Here is a 23834-nt window from a genome sequence, read left to right as displayed (position 1 = left end):
AGCTCACCTGATGTGTACCCCAGACCGAGTCCCTCCTGCAGCGCCCCTTTAACTCTATGGCTAACTTCAGCCATAGAGTTAAAGTAAAAAATAAATAAAAAAAGTTTAAAAAAAATCTGTTCACTACTTCACTTTATTCTCTATTATAGCTTATTACCAATAGATCTTTATCAAGATTTATTTTTAAATTCTCTGTCTGTGGAATATTAACCCCTTTATCCCGCTACATGATTTGCCTTTACACCTTTATTCCACTCAGAGATAAAGTACAGGGCAATCACTGCAGTCTGGGCTCTGGGTTATGGCCTATTTTCAGTGCACACTGTAATAAAACCTCTGAAGGAAGGGACTGCAGTTAGCTATGGAAGCCATTCATCCCTTCAGCGCGCTCCGCTGAGCTTTGCTCCTCGACACCTGGTTCTCCGTTTGGTTCAGGAAGGAGTCCGGCAAACACTCCCCTCTTCCCTTAGTGTACTGCTGGTAGCCACACACTGTCTGCCCGTCTGCCCTGCTGGCACCCACCTCGCAGCCCTGTGAGAGGACCATAGAAACACAGCCACTAGAATGGACATTTGGTTGCATTTTTCAGCGCGGCTGCCTTGACGATCCAACTGTGCCATTCAGCTTGAGCCAAATAAATGCAAGTCATGGTGTGTGAATGTTTGTGAACACTGTAGTAGATGTAATGTTTAGCTGTGGCTGGTTGCCATGATGGTATATGAGAGGTTAACCTATCTAATCGAAATTAGTCTCAGCACCTCAGAAGGTCACAAGTGATCAGTGCATGTTCATAGAAACCAAGGCTAAGTAGTGAGAAGTAGATGTAACCTTTTAAGCTTGAAGTTCATAGTTATTTTAACCTTTAGACAAGTTAATAAGAAGGCAGAGCAATAACTCTGACAGAAGCTGTTTAGTTCAACTGTGCAACTAACAGAAACTACACCTCCAAAAGTATATGGGCACTTCAACATTACACCCATTCCAAACCCAATGGGCATTGCTATTACGACCACCTCCGGCCTTCTGGGAAGTCTTTCCACCAGATTTTGGAACTTGGTTGCATGGATTTGTTCCCATTCAATTGAGGTCAGGGCTCTGTGAAGGCCAGTCACGTTCTCCCACAACAAACTAGGACAACCATGTCTTTATGGACCTGGCTTATTGTATGGGGGGAATTGTCATGTTAGGGCCTTCTCCAAAATGTTGCTACAAAGTTGGAAGCAGATTATTTTCCAAAATATTATTTGATGTAGCATTTAGATTTCCCTTAAAGGTCCAGTGTGTAACATTTAGGAGGATCTATTGGCAGAAATGGAATATTCATAGGTATGTTTTCATTTTCTGTATAATCTCCTGAATATAGGAAAAAACATACATTTTTCGTGAGTTTTTGCAGCCACTGCAGTTTCTCGTACACACTTCACATCCTGTTCTGCTGTCAAATACAGACACGAGGCACAACAACTTCACAGCAAGATGCCACTAAATCCTAAACACTGGTCCTTTAATTGGAACCATTTAATCCAAGAGAACACATCTCTGACCCGGTCAGACTGTGGTATGCCTTCAATTTGGGAATGTAGAGAGTGAAGCAAAAAAAACAAAAAAATAATTCTGCTCAGCACCCACTGTGTAAACTTTATTACAGTGATGCTGAGAGATTTGTAAACATGCTTTCTGGCTATTGTCAATAGATTAATATCTCTTGTTCTGTCCAGAAAATTTGAAGAATAGTTGGAAGGGGTTTCCACATACTTTTGTCCAAAATCACTCACTAAGAGCTACTTAGAATATTATATTTGCCCACCACCTCCACCATTTTATTTGAGAGTACAAATATACAAAAGAGTATAAAATGTATGCAAATTCCCACAATGTAACAAGAAAGTAGTGTCCATAGTATGTATAGTTTTGCTAAAAAAATCCACAATGCAATGCTTCACATTTGACCATAAATTATTAATTATGTAACACTCCACCTGTCAGTGATGGCACAAAATGATTCTGAAAACTGTAAAAACAACAACAACAACAACAACAACCTGTAATTAACAAGGTTGAATTTGCATGAAAAACAAGGATGCCGTCCTGCATGATCTGCCCTTTGGGTTTCTTCAGACGCTGACTTGACAAAAGAATGGAAACAGATAGAAAAACAACTTAATCAGCAGATTTCCCAGGGAGCTGTCTGAAGGCTTTAATATTAAACACCAACATATTTTGGTTTGGTGTGAATAGGGTTTTGTCCTTGGGCTCTATGTAAATTTGTATTATTATATTATAGCTCATGTGCACAAAACTGTTAGTTAGTTAGTTTGATGTTTCTATTAAGGCAATGCATTTACAGAGTGGTAGATAGCTACACTATAGGCGACTGTAAATGTTGTCTCAGCTTTTATTCTGCTGGTACACAGGATTGCACAGGTTTCAGCTTTAGTACAAGTTGTCTTATCAAACTTTACTCACTGCCTACAAATTTGCTGAGCAAACTCCCAGCTGGGAACACATTCCCACAGTATGTCTGGGTAGAGCAAGGTGATGATGAAAAGAGTGCTCAGCCTTTCCTGATTAAAAAAAGGTGAAAATGAACACCTGAGTACCACTGGCCTCTTGTGCATTGTCCCAATAAGGTGGAATTAATAAGGTGAGTAAGTACATGTAAACCCAGACATGAGCGGGCTTCATTTTAATCACTTCTCTCACCTCAGGCAGTGGCAGCTCTCCTCCAACCACCGCACTCTGCTGGGAACATATTTTAGGCTATACATCAGAGCAAGATTTAGTTGAGTTGGCATGCACGTTGTACTTACTGCTGATGCTTTTAAAGTGTCCAGACATTGAACTCAAACTCTAAATTCTCTAACAGATTTTTTACTATAAAAAAGTTTACATTGCATTTCCACTTTTAGATTAATATAAAACTGTCAGAGGTTCGGCTGAAATCAATATCACAATATTTTTTTGATATCAAGATAATCACAAATGTAAATGTATGCAGAATTATATAAAACATCAAAATTATGGTCAGTGCAATGAACTATATGATATATACCATAATATAAAACATCTAAAAGAAAAGAAGCCAGATTATGTAACATTTCTTTGTTACTTAATCTGGTATGACCCGTAGTTTATGGTAAGCTAGCTAATGTTGATGACGCTCTCCTTGTGCTACTAATCTACTTTCTAGCTTTCACCGTGATCCCACAATGTCCCGCCCTAGTTGAGCAAGCCGCGGTCAGAACCTCTGTCAACTTTCTCCTTTCCTTTTTACTTAGATATGCTACGTGCTAGGCTAGTCTATGTTGTAAAGACAACTGATTGTCGAGCCTAGCATAGCTTTTTTTAAGTACAGGAAAGGACATAGTTGACCGAGGTTCCAAAAGAGGCGGGGCTTATTGCGCATTCCATTTGAACTGGGAAGTCAGAATTTCGAGTTCCTGATGGATTTTCAACTTAAAAGGTCAGAACCAACCACCAACTCTAACCTCAAAATCCAAGATGGCTGCTCCATGCGTCAACTAAGTGAAAACTGTAGTAATATACTTTTTATTAGCTACGGAAGCCCTAAAGGGCCATGCATTCATGCATTTTATTTCCTCCGTTTTCCCGTGATAACGAGTTCATTTCATTTCTTTTCCCGAGATAACGGGATAATTTTCTCGAGATCTCGAGATAACAAAACTTTGTTTTCCCGAGATGACGATATAATTAATTTGAGATCTCGAGATAATGACTGTGATAACTGCGGTCAAGCCAACCGTTACTCCGATCTCTGTGGTCAAATCACTTTAAGCACTTTAATTTTGAGTGTACAAGTATTCTCAGCATTATGGTAATTGCGGAGAAACAGCGTATTCACTTCCGGTTTTCAAAATAAAGGTATTAAGAACAGTAAGCTATAATTCGAACCAACATTTAAAATAAAATATGTTACATTAAAGTGTTTCATGTGCCCATGATGAATAAAAAACATACTTAATATCAAACATTTTTACTGTGTAGAATACATTTTTATTTTTATAACACTGATTCATAAAAGAAGTTATCTCAGGACACTTCTGTATTTTGTGTCTTATTAATAAATCAGACATTACTGTCCAACTTATGTTTGTGGACATGTTTGTATGAGCACAGTACAGCATAAATCACTGTCATCAACTTGGTATTACTAACAATGGCTAATTGCTAACCTGGCTATAGCTTGGTTTCTCCGACATGTTGTACTGGAACGCAATCAGTTCAGGTGTGATGTAATTCCCAGCTCCGACTTCTGAGGTAAACGGAATACACTATTAGGAAGGGTAGATTTATAGCTCTCCAGGTTTCACTATTTATATTCAGTCAGAGGCTGCATCTGACAATCTTGTCTCTTAATATGGGATTTTAAATTGGTCTCAAATGGAATTCTAGGTGGCATTAAGGGGCTCTTACATTTTTCCTTCAGAAATCAGCCAGCTCTCCCAAGTAAATGAATGAATAAGACTGGAGATTACAGAGGCTCAGTGCTCTGTCCTCTTCGCACATCATAAGTGCTGAAAACTAACATTAGTCTTACCCCTGCACAGTGGCAAGTCCAACTCCCAGCAGAACGTCAGACCCTTAAGGGGGCGCCGTCCTTTCACAGCTCCGATGCCACCACTGAGAGCTGAGGTAAAAATAGAGCTTTGAGTGAGTGTGATGTCAAAAGTGTGAACACCCCACTGTGTGTCTGGACACTCCCTGTGCCCTCTTTATTTCCCTATGTTTTACCTGAATCAGGCTGCATCTTCCTGTAAAGCTGACTTCTTGGATACAGTGCGTAACAGTTTCTAGAGAAAGCTTTCATCTGACAGCGCTGACATCGAAGCTTTTTATGCCAGAAGAGAAAGTGCTGCTGAGGGTTTCAGTCTGAAGCTGATAGCTGATATTTAATATTTAATCCTCCACTCCGACATTGATATCTCTGCTCTGGGTAGCTGCTGGGCCACAGAAGACTTCTCTAGACATTCAGCAGCTTTAAATAATTAAACGTTTCATTTCAAATGGTGTAAAGAGGTGAGTTACTAACTGTGATTTAAAGACGCTCGTTAACAGTGTCATGATTATAGCACTTCTCGTGGTGTGTCTGCAGGTGTATCTGTTCCTTTTGCATGTGTGTGCACACAAACCAACTTGTTGGAAGACGGGGATGGGAGGGGTGGTGTGTAGGAGTGAATGTTGGGGTATGTCAGTCAGGATTAACATCTCCGCTCTGCTGGAGGAAGCTCTTTCAGGAGTCACATCCACTTAGTTCAAAAACACCTCAACTGAAAGACATCAAGTCAACAAGAAGCAATACAATGGCAGGCACATGAAGGGATAGACTGCTATTATTTAGATTATGTGTTTTGTTTTGTTTTTCATTTTAACATGCTGGCACTCATTTCTACTATACTATAGTAGCATTGCATAATTAACTCTTCAAAAACATTCTTATTTATCTTATACTGGCTCTACATGCAGCCCCTCAGTTCATCTTCTGTCTGAAAACCGTGTGAACCTATCGTGGCGTCATATACCAGTTTGTGAACTACCGTTTTGAAGCCTCGAGTTTGGCATTATAGTTGTCCAGTCACGCACAATCTTGTATTACAGCTAAATGGTACACTAAAATATGTTTGTGAAAAGATTTAAGGCAAGAAATGGGCTACACAGTAACAGGTTCTTGATTCATATCTGGTCAGCACGGCCTAGTTTAACAGTTTGATCTGAGTTTGGTGCATTGAGCTTGATGGACTCACCTGACCTGTCAACCTAAAGGTAGTGGGTATTCATTTCAGATCCTGCAAATACTGGCTTTAGATAGGGGCGTTTGCGTTTTGCGCACATTTCCTGGCCACCATAGTTTCTCTATTGCACATGGCAAGGGAATTGCAACTACACCACTAAATGTCACTAAATCCTACACACTGATCCTTTAACTACTGTACAGTACGGTTTCTTATATTCATAAAAGCTGTAAATTGTTGTTGACGTCGAGCTTCAAAGCTGCACTTGACTTCATAGCATTTCTTTTTTACATTTTCTGGCTGAAGTATCTATAGCAGTCTCTGTTTTGGTGTCCTTGTTTGTACTTTACCAGTCACTCCATCTTCTCAGGCTCTTCATCAGCTGGCAGAGGCATGCAGGTAGTGTTGTGTGATCTCAGTGAAAGGGTGGAAGAGTGGGAAGGACAGAGAGAGAGAGAGAGAGAGAGAGAGAGAGAGAGAGAGAGAGCATCCATATCCTTTTGAGGGCTGTTATCCTCTTTGAAGTGTGGCATCCATATGTCTAATTAATACACTTGAGCAGAGTCAGTAACCTTGTAGCCTGACAGAGCCGGGGGGAGAGTGGGAGGTGAACCTCTGCAGTTTGAACTGTTGATTTAGCAGCTTTTCTGGTATGTTGAGCAAACTACCAAAATTAAAGGAAAGAAGTACATTTAATGTGACACTTATATTACACACCAAAGTTCCAGCTTCAGTGCTCTATCAATTTCTACAGTTTTTTGTTACAGTGGAAAAAACACTCAGAACCTGCCCTGCCAGTTAAAATATCTCTCATAACTGTCCTGCCTTCTGTCTTATTTATTCACCTTAGAGCTGCAAGTCGATTATCGATTAGTTGTCAACTATTAAAGCTGCAGTAGGTAACTTTTATAAATCATTTACTTACATTTTCAATGTGTTCCGACTAGGGATGTCTGGCCGATATTCACTGAAAAATGTAATATTGATGTTTGTTCTGTAGGCTTCAGCATTTCCGAGCCTGCATGAACGCAGCATGGGACGTTTACCGGCACGCGCTAGATAACGTATAACAACAACAACTACACGCTAGACCGGTTGGTTGCTAACCGTGGCTAACAAGCAAACAATTTAAAGCTGAATGATTTTAATATTAACACAAACACATTAACCAAAGCTAGCGCTTAGCTAGCAATTAGCGCGTAGCTAGCGATTAGCGTTAGCGCTCTTTCCAGTATTAATACAATGAAAGTTGAAGTTGTAGCCATGTTGCATTTATGCATCCAGTGGGGCATCACAATAAAATCAGGCATAATGTGTTAATTCCACAATAGGAGATATGTTATGTTGTTACCGAACAGTTTTGGTGTAAAAAGCCTGCATATATTGGTATCGGGTGATATCGGTATCGGAAATTGAGAGTTGGACAATATCGGAATATCGGATATCGGCAGAAAAGCCAATATCGAGCATCCCTAGTTCTGACAGTAGTACATGAGACAGTTAATCTGTGAAAAAATCTGGTTCCTCTGGCCCCTCTTAGTGCACTACTGTTGGAGAGGAGGCAGATATCTCAAAACCTCTGTACATAAACCTAAAATTGTCTGAATGACTTGATTTGAGCCTGACTGATATGGGATTAACCAAGACCCGATTTTAGAGGGGAAAAATTCACAGATTGAGCTGCAATTAAAATAGATAATTTCCTTTGTGCACCAATATGACTGCAAAGGTACTCAGAAAGTTGCCTACTTAAACAAATAACTTAAAGAACATTCTTTAACATGTTAAATCATTTAAAGCTGCAGTATGTAACTATATAACTTGAAAGAATCCACCAGGCCTTGGCGAAAAAAACAGTCAGAGCTGAGAAAGCTAGTTGATTGCTGAGTTTCATTCTCAGGTCATCAAATACTGATGCTGAGTTGATGACCTGGGAATGAAACTCAACAATCAACTAGCCTTCTCAGCTCTGACTGTTTTTTTCGCCAAGGCCTGGTGCATTCTTACAAATGCCATTAGGAGCACTAGGAGGAGCCAGAGGAACCTGATTGTTTCACAGATTATCTGTCTCATGTTCTACTGTCAGGATGTAGTGAAAGTTTCTGCTTCTAAATTGTGAATATGTTTTGCTTTCTTTAGTCCTCTATGACAGTAAACTGAATATCTTTGGGGTTTGGACAAAACAAAACATTTGATGACGACACCTTGGGCTTTTTGAAACAGTGATCAACATTTTTGACTATTTTCTGACATTTTATGGACCAAACAACTTATCAATAAATTGAGAAAATGGTCAACAGAATGTAAATAATCGTTAGTTGCAGCCCTAGTCCTCCTGTCTCTCTTTCCTTCTGCCTCTGTGTCTGTGTGCTGCCCCAGTTTCCAGGTATCGATTCAGTGATTGTACATTAGATCAGCTGCTTCCCCTCCACATTGCTGTGCAATTGATTTCCTGTCTGACAGGAAGCTTCTCTCTGAGCCTCTTTACTGTCCCTGCATCCCCTTACAGTGCTCCACTGTCATTGGACGATTGGAGCTAGAACACTGGCTGGCTCCAGACCGTCCATCAGGCATACGTAATGCAAAAATGGTGTCCCTCAATTACACAGTACACTTTAAAAACAAATGTCTTGGCTCAACATAGAAAATCAACGCAACAGTTTCCATCTCTCATTTTGAGTTGTGACAACACAGGATGAAATTATGTTCAACTAATGAAGTATATTAAGTAAGGCGAATTAGCTTTTCCTCTACAATGAAAGGTATTTTTAATTACCACCTACTTAATAATTGGTAGCATAAACACAAGTTTTTAAGTTGATTACTCATAAAATTAAGTTGTTCCAAATAGTTTCCCCACATTATTTAAAGGGCATTTTAAGTGTCATGTACTTAATAATTATAATAATGATTTTTAAGTTGACACACATTTTAAAATGTTGTTTATGTTAGAAATGAATTCATTCGATAACAAAACTGTTTGGCAATGAACTGTTTTTATTTTGAACTGCAGTTTAACAGTGTTTGAACACATATTTAAAAAACAACTTGGAAAACAATAACAACACAAATTTAAATTGTCATCAACAGATGTAGCCTAACCTTCAGTCACAAGTCCACTGCTGGTCAAATCACAATTGAGAATATGCCCAAATTCTTGCAAGAATTTATTTGCAAATAAAATGATCACCTCAAAAATGTCCTTGTATATCGTAGTCTCAACTGTCTGAATTTGCCCAGGCATGTGATAGATGGGTGGGTAGGGGAGGGGACTTGAAATTCTGAACTTAAGGTGGAGAAAAATTAAAAGTTATTACAACATGACTTTTGTTTTGAACCAATCAACGCAGAAATGTTAGTTCAAATTACACACAATATTAAGTTGATGTAATTACCAACATTATTATATCAACACAACTCATAAAACATTTTTTGCAACTTAAAAGGTTGATCTAAATCAATATACTAGAATTTTTAACTTGCAACCATTCATTGAATTAAGTGGTGATAATAGGGCCACTGAGTTACTTATAACAGTAGACATATACATAGTGTAGCTGCATGGGCTTCAACGCTTATATTCGGGTGTAAAACTACAAAATGTTTACATTTTAAGCTGCTGGTTAATTTTTGTATATTAACAATTGGTCAAATGACTATGGATTGTGATGTGAAAGGGGCTGCTCAGTGTCAACACCACAGAGAATTATCATTTAACTCTCTCCCCTAAGCTCTACTGAGGGTTTTAGACTCTTTTAGCTCCCTGTTTTGGTTTGCCACTACTCTGCTCTTATCAACCTAATTTCCAGCAAAAGCAGCAGGCAGCTGTTTTCAGAGATAAACACCTGCCCAGCACAAAAATGCAGACAGAAAAATTAAACATTTGCACAGTATGCGGGAGAGATATCATTAAACGTACAATATGTAATTTTTTAAGGGCTTTCTCACGTCAAAACAATAATAAAAGGGGCGCCCGGTTGGTTCAGTCGGTCAGTTTTTCCTGGTTAGGATCAGTGTTTGTGCAAGAGGTTTATACCGGGAGCAGAATTATCCACAGAGGTCTCCTCCTTGCCAAAGCAAATGCTGATTAAAACCAGTAAAAACACTGCTGCTGCTTCTAACGTTAGCTCAGCTTGTTTCTCTGATAACTTAAGATCCAGACGTCCGATGACTAAAATCCTTCTTCCGGTTCAAATCTAGAGTTAAAAAGCACCAAGATCTAAACAGTGGATGGTAAAAATGTGGCTTCAGACTGGATAAACAGTCAATGTATGACAGCTTCTGACAGACAACCACAACGCTGACGCAGGCACAAAGGGGATATGACGCCATCGACAGGCGACCGGTGAAACGCAGCGTTACCTGAATGAAGTGACAGAATTCTCTGAGTTTGAACATTGTTGGAAACATTTGGGATAATGGAAGTACACAACTCAACTACATATAGAACATAGAGCTAGAGTTTATACACTGTTTAATGATTATAGATTATTGATTGAATCGACTACATATAGAGCATAGAGCTAGAGTTTATGGACATTTTAAAGTAGAAATGTTACATATTATAGCTTTAAGAGTAAGCAACTGGAACTGGGAACTGGGAACTGGGGGTGAATGGAGCGGAGGAGGGTTGTGACAACTAACACTGGAACAGTGACAACAAACTTGACAGCAACAATGTGATTGACTGATGGAGATCAAGTCGTTTTACTGAAAGAGCGGCGTTAACACAACTTAATCGATCTCACATCTTTATTGTTATAGTTACTGTTCTTGGTGTGGACAGTCCTTTAATCTGTCCTGCCTTCGTCTGAACAGCACAGAACATCAAATGATCATAATCAAAGACAATACAACTGTAATCTCATAACCTATATGAACTGACGGGGGAGGAAAAGCAAACAAAGAGAAAGGCAAAGAGAAAGGTTACTACAGTGCGACTGTGTTGTGTAATTTGGCAAGACATACTTGTGAATGGAGAACAAGAGAGGAGATTGTGTAATTTAAAACAGGAGAGAAGAGAGAAATAATGCTACTTGTATGAGTTAATACAGTGGCAATGCAAAGATAGTATGCATATGGTATCAGCTGTTTTTGCTGCTTTATGAATACAACTGTGTGAAATGAAAAGCACAAAAAAACAAATTATTGTTGTAAATGTCATAATAAAATGAAAGCACACGATAACACAGAATATGTGTAATTTTGACAAGTTGGTCTAATAAAATGGTGGGAAAATAACGTGTAATGTAAAAAAAAGCAGTGAGGAGAAGGTGAGCCAGACCCGATGGGACTAGGCTGGGTTGTCATAGAAACCCCGTCTGGGTAGAACTAAAAAGAAGAAAAAAAAAGAAGCAAAGGAGAGAAAGGAAAAGAGGTCCATTTTGTTCTCCTCCAATGACTGCTGTAAAAGCAGACTGTTTTCTCAAAAAACTAGAAAAAAACCCACTTGTTTTGAGAGAAAAGGCTCTTTTTTGGCAGTGTTCCTTCATGAAAGAGAGGACATAGAAAACAGGCCTGTAAATAACTTCTCACCCACTGACACTTTGGCTGGCTGACGACAGTTGGTTAAGGGATGAAGAGAGGCTTTGAAGTTAGGCCCTCCACTGTGGAGAGTGGACTGTGATGGCTGCATACCTCACTGTTCAACTCACTGGCTTTATCATCAGATACAATACACCACTCTGTATGGAGGAGGTGAGGTAAAACATGTAGAATACATGATGCCAGGACATTAAAGGTCCAGTGTGTTACATTTAGGAGGATCTATTGTCAGAAATGGTATATAATATTCATTGCTATGTTTTCATTAGTGCATAATCATCTGAACATAGAAATCGTTGTTGTTTTGTTACCTTATAATGAGCTTTTTAAACCTACAGACGCTGCGGGTCGCCTTCAGTGGTGTCCGCAATGTTAAACCGACATGTTTCTACAGTAGCCCAGAAGAGACAAACCAAACACGCAGTGTACCAACCGAATCACATTGGGGCTACCAAGAACCGATTCACGTTAAATCAATCGGTGCCTAATTTCGGTACCTAGGATAGGTATCTAGCTTGTTGTTGAGTCAGAGCATGCATACTGTGTAACTGTGTGGCCAGGTCAACACATCTAACCTGAGGAGACTCCTGGTCAAACACAAAACATATCTAAAAGCTGAAGTGTGTAACATTACTGTGTTTCATAGCCTGAAAGCCAGTTGAGTCCCCTGCAGCAGTTGCAGTTAACGTTAGCACGTTCCCTCCTGATACGACGACACTTTAAGTCAGGCATCTTCAGGTAATTAATTAGCTAGTTGGATAAGTTTTCATCGGAGATAACGGGGTTCTTCTCACTGTCTAGGTTGACAGACAGAACAGAGTCAGTGTCTCTCCCTCTCTTCTCGCAGGAGTAAATTAGTTACTATGGTTACGGGAAGGCTGTGTGTCTCTGTCATTCAAAAACTTTATACCAATAAAAGGTTATTATTAGGTTAATATGCCTGTGAAAAATGAATGAATGTAATTGAAGATATCCTGGTTAAGTGTGCTCTTCTGATTTAGGCTCTGATGTCTGGAGGTTGGCATGTGTGCTGATCAACTTGACTTGACTTGATTATACAATCTGAATGGTAATTGTTGACATCTTGCTGCAGACGAAAGTTTTGCAATAAACCAAACGATCAATAGACCGACTGACTGAATTTAAAGACCACAAATTCACATATTTGTACACAATTAACGCACACTGTAGATACAGGAGACACACAATCACGTATGATTTCTACTACATGTATCAACATCTCTTATTAAAGAAACAACAAGAGCACCACACAGTAGTTTCACACAACATAAAGCATTAATGTGGAGGACAGCACCGGTATCTTTCCACCGGCAGCAGTGGCGTCATGAGGCCAAATATAGCCGGTGTAATGCAATGGTAATTGATTTCACAACCAGCTGTCTTACATAAGCATGTCAGAGTGAATAGAGATGGTGCGAAAGAGAGGGATGAGATGGGGTGGAATGAGGAAAGAGAAAAGATAGAGATGGGAGGGTGAGATGGAGTGAGAGAAAGAATAGGAGTGATGGAGAGGGTTAGATATGAGACATATGCTGGAGTGGCAAGAAGAAAAAGCAAGATGTCAAAAGATGACAAGGAGAAGGGGTATAAGATTCTGGAAGACAGAGGAGGAGGGTGGAGAGAAAGAAAGATTTGGAAAAAGCGAACTGTCAAACAGTGGTGACGTATTCGAAAAACAGAGAAACAAAGAGAAGCAGAGAATGAGAGAGTTATACAAGCAGAGACTCAACAGCAGAGGATGCCAAGACAGGAGCAGCAGGTATAATGCCTGGGTGGAAATAACACATTCATTCTCTGACCTACACCGACTGGCTATTTGGCATACTTTTATGAGTAATTTGTAAAGTCAGTAATGTTTTAACTCCTAACTTTAAAGCTGCACTAATGAATATTTTAATGTAACCAATGGGTCAAATGATTACATATCATGTGAAAGGGATCATTCATAGTTATCAGTGATGGGAATAACGGCGTTATAAATAACGGCGTTACTAACAGCTTTACTTTTTTCAGTAACGAGTAATCTAATTGATTACTCTTCCCATCTTAATAACGCCGTTACCATTACTGCCAAAAAATGCGGCGCGTTACTATAATTGAAGCTGTTTTTTTCATCAGACCAACTAGATCTCTGAGCCGAGAGGCAAAGACTTTTTTTTCCTTGGTTAGTGGGCAGTGCACGAGACAAGCGCATAAATGCTGACGAATGGCTGAGGCTGAGTAAAATTTCATGGTAAGCCAATCAGAGGTAGAGTTGGGCGGGTGTTCGAAAGCGCGGACACACAACAAACAACACAAGCGAGTCAGTCAACGAGAGACAGGTATGGCGAGTTGTGTTGCCTCTTATTACATTTGCACTAAAAAGAGTTTTTTGGTACATTGCTTAAAAAGCATAATTTTATTTAGATTTATTTGTTGGCTGGCTGCAGCCTCTTGAAGTGAGATTGTCAATGGCCAGAGAAAGAGATTCATTTTTATGGAGATGTATTTTTTATTTCTTATGTATTACCTATTTATATTTGGATTCCTTAGTTTTGCCATACATTGTACTTTTCAGTTAGATTGAAAGCTCCTCATATTGTTACACTGTTCTACTTTTTCGAGGAAGAACATACTTGAAGTACAGTATATCTACCAATTGTCTGAAGTTTCTTTTTGTTTTATTTGCACTACAAAGAGTGTATATATTTGTTATTTATTTTTGGTATAGTGCTTAACAAACATAATTTAATTTTGCCCAGTTGTGGCCTGTTGAGGGGCAATAAATATCAAAAGTTCCAAAACATCTATTGTGTTATTTGTATAGATCCACTATATAAACATAATATCTACATACAGGCATTTGATTGGAGGCTAGTCTCACTTTGTCCCACAGCAACATTAAAATAGTTTAGATTTGTGTACATTGTTTCTGTTAATAATGTATTGTATTAAGTGTCAATCTCATTATAATCAGATTTATCATAAATAATTGAACATGCACATGTATTTTAAGTTCCGTTAAAGAGGGGTGGAGGTGGGGTCACATTTGAGCATTTAAAAATGTACTTGAAAGTAATGCAATAGTTACTTTCTGAAGTAACTAGTTACTTTTATAATTTGTAACTGAGTAACTAATTTAGTTAGTTTTTGGAAGAAGTAATTAGTAACTGTAACTAATTACTTAACTTCTAAAGTTACTTGCCCAACACTGATAGTTATTTAACCCACAGAGAAATGACCCTTCCTAAGTCCCGACCCTTTTTGCTCAGTGCGCCAGTAACAGTTGAGCAAACCTCGGTCAAAACCCTGTCTCTTTACTGTATATATATGTTATATGCTAGGCTCGTCTTTTTTGAAAAAAAGATAGTTAAAGGACCAGTTTACATCCCGCAAATTCTGTTCTCATCAAGATTCCAGGAGCAGTACACAGCTGTTTTCAGTTAGAAATGCTTTGATAAACTGACTGCTACCTGCTGAGGCACCAAATTGCAGTCACAGTTAGTGATCTGGTGAAGAAAGTGGAGAATTTAAAGAGACACATTTCTCCCTCAGGAGTTGGTGGAGAACAAAACAGAGCTAATAGGAGAGTGACCAAACACATGCTAATTTTGCTCTGTATCAACTGGATGTATTACTGTGGTACTACTTTGTGTGTGTATGCAGTGATGGGGAACATAAGGTGATGGATCCATAAACACACAAGCCTTTAGGGGGAAAATGTTTTCAAAGTCATGCAAATTTTGAGACAATCCAGTTTGTGGTACACAGATGGTCCTGGAGGCTAAATTGTAAAGCAATGAAAGGGGTTATGTAAGAAATCCAAGAAGGGAAGAAAAAAGGATTTATTGAGGTGAAATAAGGAGAAGGAGGTAATCCTTTAGGATTTTTCTATCCTTCATGCTCAGTGCTCATTGGTGCGCTGTCTTCTATCTAAAGAACGTGGGCGGTATAGTGCTCATTTTCTTTGGATAAACTGACGTTTGAGTGTCTGTAGGTGGAGCTCTTTTATTTGTCTGGCTGTGACTGCTGGTGTTAATCATCAAGTTTTTCGTTTTTATTCCAGCTTTAGACTGTTCACACACCGTCTGATGCATATTGAGCTGATCTCCCTGACAGTCTGGAGGCTTCTTCGGGTTGTCTCCAGTGTCATTCACAAGAACACACTCCCACTGGCTTGGGTTTTATCCAGACTTTAACTATACTATACTATACTATATCATACACACTATAGTCTCTCTAAACATAGTTATATTACTGTCCATACTGTACATAATCCAGATAAGAGAAGAGAGGAGTTGGTAAATAATATCTAGTTATTACAATGTGCACAAAGCAGCAGCAGAGTTCCAAGGGGTTTCTTGTCATAGCCTACCATTTTGTTTTGTGTGAAACTGCGGAACTACATCTCTCATCTCTCACAATATACGTCTCCAACACTAACATGGCCGCACCATGTTATTTATATCATCTTACCTGATGCGTTTTATCCAGTCTCCTTTTATCAGACAGGAAGTGAACAAACAAGCGAGATCCGTTGCTCGTGATACCAATGGTCTTGTGCAGGGTAAACACAGGTATACTTACTTATTTTTCAGTGGGCATTGGGTATACCCACTTCTAAATCCCCATTCAGTAGTGTTCTGCCAGCTGAATTCAATTTCCTTGGATGGCGGACACATGGCATACTTACATTGTGTCTTTTCTGTCTTATATCGGCCTGTCAGTCATCTGTGAAGCACTAACTTGTATGAAAAGTGCTATACAAATAAAGTTGAATGGAATTCAATTAGGTCAATTTGTAAACTTAAACTTAACAAGCAGCACTGTGGCCCAAACTTGTTGGACTTGTTAGACTACTCCTACTTTTAGTCCAACAAACTGGAAAAGTAAAATGAGCATTGTTTAGGAGAGAAAAGCTTTCAGATATCTGCTGTCTAATACAGCAACTGTAAAAACAATTATCTACAGTGTAACGTCAATCAGATATACAGAATAGGCAAAACATGTGACTAATATAGACATTTATTGTTTTGGAGAGAAGATAATGGGTTATTGAAGTGGTGATAAACAAGGAAAGTGATGACAGAGGAAAACAGCAGACTATAAAGTGAGGGAGCAGGAGGAAGGGAGGTGGTGTTGTTTGCTCTCTGTTCTCATATTAATACTGCTCGTGGCTCCATTCCAGTGGCCTCAGAAAGGTCACACTGGCCCGTTTAATAAACTGGTCACGATGGGAGGGAGAGAGCAAGGGCAGGGGTAGAGAGAGGGGAAGGAGAAAAAGAGAGCGGAGAGGAGAAAAACAAAATCATTAGGTCTATTCTAAGGTTTGAATGGCGTGTGTGTGTTTTGAAGCTGACAGATCAACTGTTGACAGCATGCATGTGATGTTTGTGATTTTTAACTGTGTCAATTTTGATGTGAAAAAACAAAAACACAAGCACTCCCTGATTTATTCCAGAGTTGTCCTCTTACCGGGATAACAATGCTTCGGAAACGGCACTGACAATGTGTATGAAGCTAAAGCTCTTCACTGAGAAGAAAGGCTACAAAAATAACAAAAATGCCCAGGTTAGGCAAACGGAATTACACTAATTGACATATTACAATGTTCTCATTACCAAAAAAGATTATCAACTTCAGAATTTCGACCACCTGAGATTTAATCATTCCTAAATCCTTAAGAGAAAGTGTTGATGGGAATAAGCTGATGCTAAAATCTATTTTAAAGAGGTACTCCACCCTAGAATGTGTTTTTTGAGCTGTAAACTAAATTATAGTATGACTATACTGTGATGAAAGACATCAATGTTGGTGTTAAAACTGACAATGTTACCAAACGTATGAAACTTTCTAAATTTTCATTTATTGATTTTAGATGTTTTCATAACCTTGGATAGTTTAAAAAGACTTTGATGCATGAATGAGTACTCTGCAGCCAACAGATTTTCATTTTGAAATGATAAAAACCAAATTGGTATATGAGCTGTTTCCCCGACTACCATTCATAAATATGGGAACTAAAAACTGGTTGTTTTTTGTTTTCCGTTTTTATTTTCAGAACAAAAACGTAGAAAAACTGGTCGTTTCTCGTTTTCCATATTTATTCTCAGAAAAATGGAAAATGGGTCGTTTTCAGTTTTTTATTCCTGTATTTGTTTATTTCCAAATGAAAATCTGTTGGCTACTAAGTACACTGACCTATTTGCACTATTGTGAAATGCAGCTCATTTGGACACAAAGGCTTTGTCCCACTGTCTGTGTGCAGATTATTCACAGATTAGCTTTGACAGGTGGAGCTTTACTCCAAAAATCTGTCCTGGCATGATGTATATTTCTGAGGTTGGATATTCCCTTGTAAGTATGGGGACTGTGACACTCTAGGGTCACACGCACAACACACACACTTCATCGGCTGCTGGGAGTGACTGTAAGTGGCATCTGGGCTTTGTCTCTTTTAAGAGTGTCAGATAAAAACACACATTACGCTGAATGACTGCCAGACAGAGAAGAGAGAGAAAACAGCAGAGGACAAAGGACGTTGGACAGAGAGGACAGGGTGGAATGAGACAGCAGGGAAGAGACAGAGAGGTGTTGTGTGTACTGTTGATGTCACTGTGAAGGTGTTGCAAGCCCTTTCACGGTCAGTTACCCAAATCACACACAAAAAGCAGATAGTATTGGTTTTATCTGCCCTGGTTCTGCGATATTTGCCTCGAAAATGTCTGTTACCGCCTCAGTTCAGTAGAGGTGAATGGAATGTTGTTTGTGCTGCTAAAGCACTTACGTTTGGAAAAACTCAACATCAGTTTTACAGTGTTTTACTGTATTTCAGTATTTCTCTGTGTGCCTACAGTAAGTGGTGTGCATGGGGCTGTAGTTGGAGCAATAGTCGGTATCCAAAGACAGATTAAACTGGGTGCTTGTAACACAGGCAGCCCGACTAACATCATTTCCAAGAACAAGGAGCGTATCATTAGCTAACTACATTATTTTGTGACATGGCATTATAAAAAGCCCTGTTCACGGCTGTAGCACGTTGTTTATTATTCCCCCACTGTCTGTGAGCTGGTCCTGGATGCCACTATATCAAGGCTAATGTTATTAATTAATGTGAAGTTAACACTCCAGAAACCCCAGCCATACTCGTTACAAGGTACAAGGCACAAGGTAATTTATTTTTATCATTAAGCAACACAAGGTTGCACAGTAAAAAGAAATTTGTAGTCCCTTCATGCTATACACACATAGAACATTACAGATGATTAAGAAAGGGTAACATAAAATAAATAACATATAAGGTTATTTATATACATTTACATCCACTCTCCCATCATCCATCTCTCTAACTTACATTAAATGGGCAGAAGTAGTCCCTGATAGTGTTATTTAATATGAAAAAGGCAACAACTGTAAATTTTACCAATCTGCCAGTTTAACAGGGAGTACTGAATCCAAAGGTACATTAGTCAGGTGATGTAGTATTAATAGAAACTAAATTCAATGTGTGTGTGTGTGTGTGTGTGTGTGTGTGTGTGTGTGTGTGTGTGTGTGTGTGTTATAATAGTTTTGTATTTTTCATTTGTTTCATTTCATTTTTGTTTTCAATTAATTTATCAATTTGTTTAGTTTTGTTTATCATTTCCAGAGTGAGCTTCCTTGTTTCAGTTTAGTTTTTATTGTTTATTTCATGGATGCATCGATGCCAACTTTTTCAGACCAAATGCAACTATTACATTTGATATATGAGCACTTAGTAATACTTATAGACTTAGACTTAGACTTTTTTTTACAACAGTTTCAACAGTGAATTGTAAAAATGTTTTATTTTCTTCAAATGTTCCTCACTTTCTGTAACAAATGTTAATGTGTGAAAACTCAAGCGTTAACAAGACTGTAACAAATTAAATGTTGCTAATGTTGTTGTAAAAGTTGCTTAAAATATCTCCAAACTGCTGACATCCCAGTCTAAATAAACATATGTACATGCACATGCTTGTTGTGTTGACAAATTTGACCAAATTGTCTGGTCAAATTTGTATATCTGTATATTTGAATTGTATTTTACTTAGTTTTGTAGGTATGCAATGTTGTTTCAGTTATTTTACAGTCTAGTTTTTATTTTTTATTTCAGTTAGCTAAAATGTGGTTTTTTTGCAGCTAGTTTTAGTTAGGTATAATAACCTTGGTGTGTGTGTGTGTGTGTGTGTGTGTGTGTGTGTGTGTGTGTGTGTATGGTGATGTGTGTTTCAGCATTGGTGGACAAATGCCATCATGAAGCAGTGTTATTGTACTGACGCTGTCTGACCCTGATCTGTTTGTGTGCTGATGCGTCAGAGTATATTGGTGTCCTTGTATATGACTGTGTGTTATGGCTGTGTGTGTGTGTGTGTGTGTGTGTGTGTGTGTTTGTGTGACCCCAAACACAAACGGACAGTTTTATTAGACCTTAATGCAGCCTCTTGTTATCTTTGGGGCAGTAGTCTGTGCACTTCTGAACTCCACTCTTTACAGTAATCTCGGTCAATAAGCATTTATGTCAAGTCCAATTTTGAATGCATCTCTGTTGTCTCGCAAACCAGAACAGAACATCACTTAACTGTGTTTTTGTTGATACCGTGCTTTGAACCTGGCAGTACTTGTATTGGGCCAAAAAAGGTGCCAGTACCCCAATTTACCTCAACCCTAACCCTAAACACAACATAACTCTAACCATTTTCAGTGCTGTTTGCTTTTAAGAGTGCCTTACCAGCATTCCTGTATGTATGTGTTGGCCCATTTCAGGCACTGAACTTTGGGGGGGGTGATGAGTTATACAACAAACTTTCTGTTGCCTCTGTCAATTTTGTGAGCAGATGCATTTTCTAGTGGACAGAACAAATACAATCTTCATCTGCATTAGTGCCTTACACAGCCACCCTTGTTAAGTGGACCCAATAGGAGAATTAAAGGTATCCTATGAAATTTCTGACCACTAGGAGTGCTATAGAGCAATGTTTTTATGAGCGAACGGCACTGTTATGTTTATCTCCTGCACTTGCATGTGGACATACTGTACAAGCACACAGGCGACTGTCAGTGACCCCCCCCCGGACTCCAGTGATACACTGGAGGTAATGCGCCAGTAAACACAACAGTGTGTCCACAAAGGCAGAAAGAAGAAGACCGCAAGCACATAAACATGGACATAAGCCAATCTGGTTTCAAAATGCCCAAAATATCACGTTCGCAGAAGTTTTAAGAGGAAGGAAATACAAGGACAAAACAAAAAAGTGAACAGGAAAACAGAGAGCACCTTAAGGATTGGATTTACATCATGCTTGAATCGAAGGCATCAGTGCTTCTATATCATATATTATATCCTATGTTTTATCATGACTTTTCATTAAATTTCTGGACTGTGGCTGTGTATTATTATTATTCTTTTTGAACCAGTAAATCTTCCGATAAATTAGGGCAGCAAAACATACTCCCATCTTGATTCCATCCTTCCTTCCTCATCTGTCAACTGCTCAGATTATTCCAGTTCAGTACAACATCCAATCAGTGTTCTGATCCCCTCCATAATTTCACAATGTGGATTTGTGAAATTACTCCATGAAGGACTGTTTCATTCCATTCAATTGAAACTGAACTACCATCATCATGTAGGACAGTGCTAGTGATGCAAATGCCGATGAACACAAACAGTACTCTGCATGATGAAATGATAGCGTAACCTCAGATGTGTGTGTGTGTGTTTTTGTGTGTGTTGCCATGGTGATTGCAGGTTGCTGTCCAGGATGGCAGGTATGAAGGAGCAGCAGTTCACGGAGGAGAAGCCCCTGCTGCCGGAGCAGCGAGGAGTGGACTCAGACATGGTCAGTTGACCTGGTTTCTTTGACTTTCCTCTGTGTGTTCACAGGTTCAACTGCTCTGAAACTCTCTGCGCTAACCCCTTCAGACCAGCGTCCATTTTAATTTGCATTCAATATTTATCTGCACTTTCCAATTATTCTTAGCTTCAAGCTGTTAAAATATTAGCAGTAACAGTGCAGCAGTATGTTCAGCTATATGTAGTAAAAGTCATCAGTAGTGAAATTACACAAGTTTTGCAGCTTCATGTTAAAGATGCAGTAGATAACTTTTAGAAAAATCACTTTTTGTCATATTTGCTGAAACTTTCACTATATCCTGACAGTAGAACATGAGACAGATAATCTGTGAAACAATCAGGTTCCTCTGGCTCCTCCTAGTGCTCCTAATGACATTTGAAGAATCCACCAGGCCTGAACAAAAACAACCAATCAAAGCTGAGAAAGATAGAAAGACACTTTAGGTTAGAGGCTTGAAGATAGCTGATTGTTGAGTCTCATTCTCAGCAACTGTATTTGACCACCTGGGAATGAGACTCAATAATACTATCTTTCTTAGCTCTGATTGGTTGTTTTTTGTGGATTCTTGTAAATGCCATTAGGAGCACTAGGAGGAGCCAAGGGAACCAGTTTTTTCACAGATTATCTGTCTCAGTGAAAGTTTTAGCAAATATGGAAAAAGTATTTTATTTTTAAGTATCAAAAGGTTTTTAGAATTTACCTACTGCAGCTTAAAAGTTAAAATTAGCAGTTAGAGTACACAAGTATTCTCATATTTATGTAGTTAAGACAGAGATGTTTGTGCTCATTAGCTGTGATGGCTTATAATTAGACAATGCACTTGTTTACCTGCGGAGGAGGAAATTAATGAACTCCATCCAACCGTGACTCTTTGATAACAACACTATGAAAAGATGAAAGCTCATTTAAGCTGAGAGAGAGAGAGCAGTGGAGGACAAAGAGGGAGAACAGAGCAGGGAAGAGGCAGTGGGCAGTTACATAAAGGCCACTTATTCCAGTCCACTTATCCATTACCTAAGCAACAGGTTGTGGCTGAATCTGGGGCTCTTGAATGTTTGAGAGTCACTTGTTGCAGGAATGATGGAAATGGTGTCAGATCTACTTGATATAAAAGAGACTTGAAGAGGCAAGATATATGCCTAAAAAAGACTAATTTTCTCTTTAAACTTAGACTGCCATTTCTCAGTGAGGCGAGTTATTCTTACATGCTGTGTGAATAGCAATGGCAGATGCTTAATGAAAGAGTAATGAATGCGAGATTCTGAGTGGCCAATTATGAGAAGGCTGTTTTTATTATTGTGGCACGCAAACAGACAGCGAAATCATTACTGCCCAGAATGGCATGAAAACAACATACTGAGCTAACCGTAAACAACAAGTGGAGTATTCTTCTGCTTCTGACGGGCCTCTTATTTCTGCAGGAAGAACCAGTAAGGCGGTGAATGAAGCACACTGACATGTTAGCCGTGACTCACTTGGCCACTGTGTCAGAAATGAAACTGTGCAACCCGGAGACACAGTGACTCTTACGAGCTTATTAAAAGTAACCTAAATTATGCCGTGCATCAATATGAATGACCAATTCTGCTATTGATCCAGCAAAAGGTCATCAGGCGCGGTCATTAGGACTCAATGCTGGTAAATTATCGAGGCCATCGACTACTGCTGCATCGATCCGGTTACATGTTTGTGCGACTCAATGGGCCGCTTGTTTTATTGTTCTGTCCAAACGACTTGAGCTGAGAAATACTCGCAACTTCATCTCCTGCCTCTCTCATCTCCCAGCTCATTTAAAGTCTGTAGCTCTGGTGTTGTGCAACAGTATGTTAGTGACCTTTAAGAGCAGTTACTGAGTGATTACCTCCTGGCACAGAACACTGGTAAAACTGTTGGTCTGACTCACTGCAAGTCATGTTGGGCTAATGCTGCATTCAGTTCATACAGGCATAACAGAGATGTCCTTGTGGTGAAAAGCTTGGGAGTTTTTATTCGTTGAAATGGATTTGAAGGTTTAAGGAGTAATGAGTCAAGTTTTTCTTCTTTTGCTCCTGATCAGCTTTGTCACACACTTATCTTGACTCTAGCATTTCAGATGTTAAAATGCCCCGTCCTACAGAAGGCCAGCAGAATTACATAATTCTCAACACAGTGACAACACGTGTTTTTTTTTAACGTGTTAAAGGACCAGTGTGTAGGATTCAGTGACATCTATTGGTGAAGTTGCAGATTGGAACTAACTGAATACCACTCACCTGAAACTCATGGAAAACGTGAAAGGCCATATCTAGAGCCAGTGCTTGTTTGTCCGTTCTGGGCTACTGTAGAAACATGGCGGACCACTTAGTAACAAAAACAACATTTTCTGGTGATTATACACTAATGAAAACATACCTATGAATGTTACACACTAGTCCTTTAAAACAAGATATAAACTGACAGTGATTTCCAAATATTCCAATAAATAGTAATGATCACATGTAAGGCTGCAACTAACAATTGTCATTGTTGATTAATCTGTCGATCATTTTCACGATTAATTCATTAGTTGTTTGGAAAATGACTGTTTCCCAAAGCCCAAGGTGACGTCCTGAAATGTCTTGTTTTGTCCACAACCCAAAGACACTCAGTTTACTGTCACAGAGGACTAAAGACACCAGAACATTTT

The 23834-nt window shown here is 39.0% G+C and overlaps 1 protein-coding gene across 5 annotated transcripts in view; it reads left to right on the top strand.

Moving 5' to 3' along the window:
- ndrg4 (NDRG family member 4) overlaps positions 1-23834 on the top strand; it is a 60155-nt gene that overhangs the window by 7063 nt on the left and 29258 nt on the right. For all 5 annotated transcript variants that reach the window (XM_051383244.1, XM_051383246.1, XM_051383245.1 and 2 more), the window contains one exon: positions 21064-21154. In XM_051383244.1, the coding sequence (XP_051239204.1) occupies positions 21064-21154 (91 nt within the window). The remainder of the gene's footprint in view (positions 1-21063; positions 21155-23834) is intronic.

The sequence above is a fragment of the Dicentrarchus labrax genome, unplaced genomic scaffold (genome assembly GCF_905237075.1).
Source record: "Dicentrarchus labrax unplaced genomic scaffold, dlabrax2021, whole genome shotgun sequence".
Lineage (NCBI taxonomy): Eukaryota > Metazoa > Chordata > Actinopteri > Moronidae > Dicentrarchus > Dicentrarchus labrax.
This window is presented reverse-complemented; position numbering and strand designations above follow the sequence as displayed.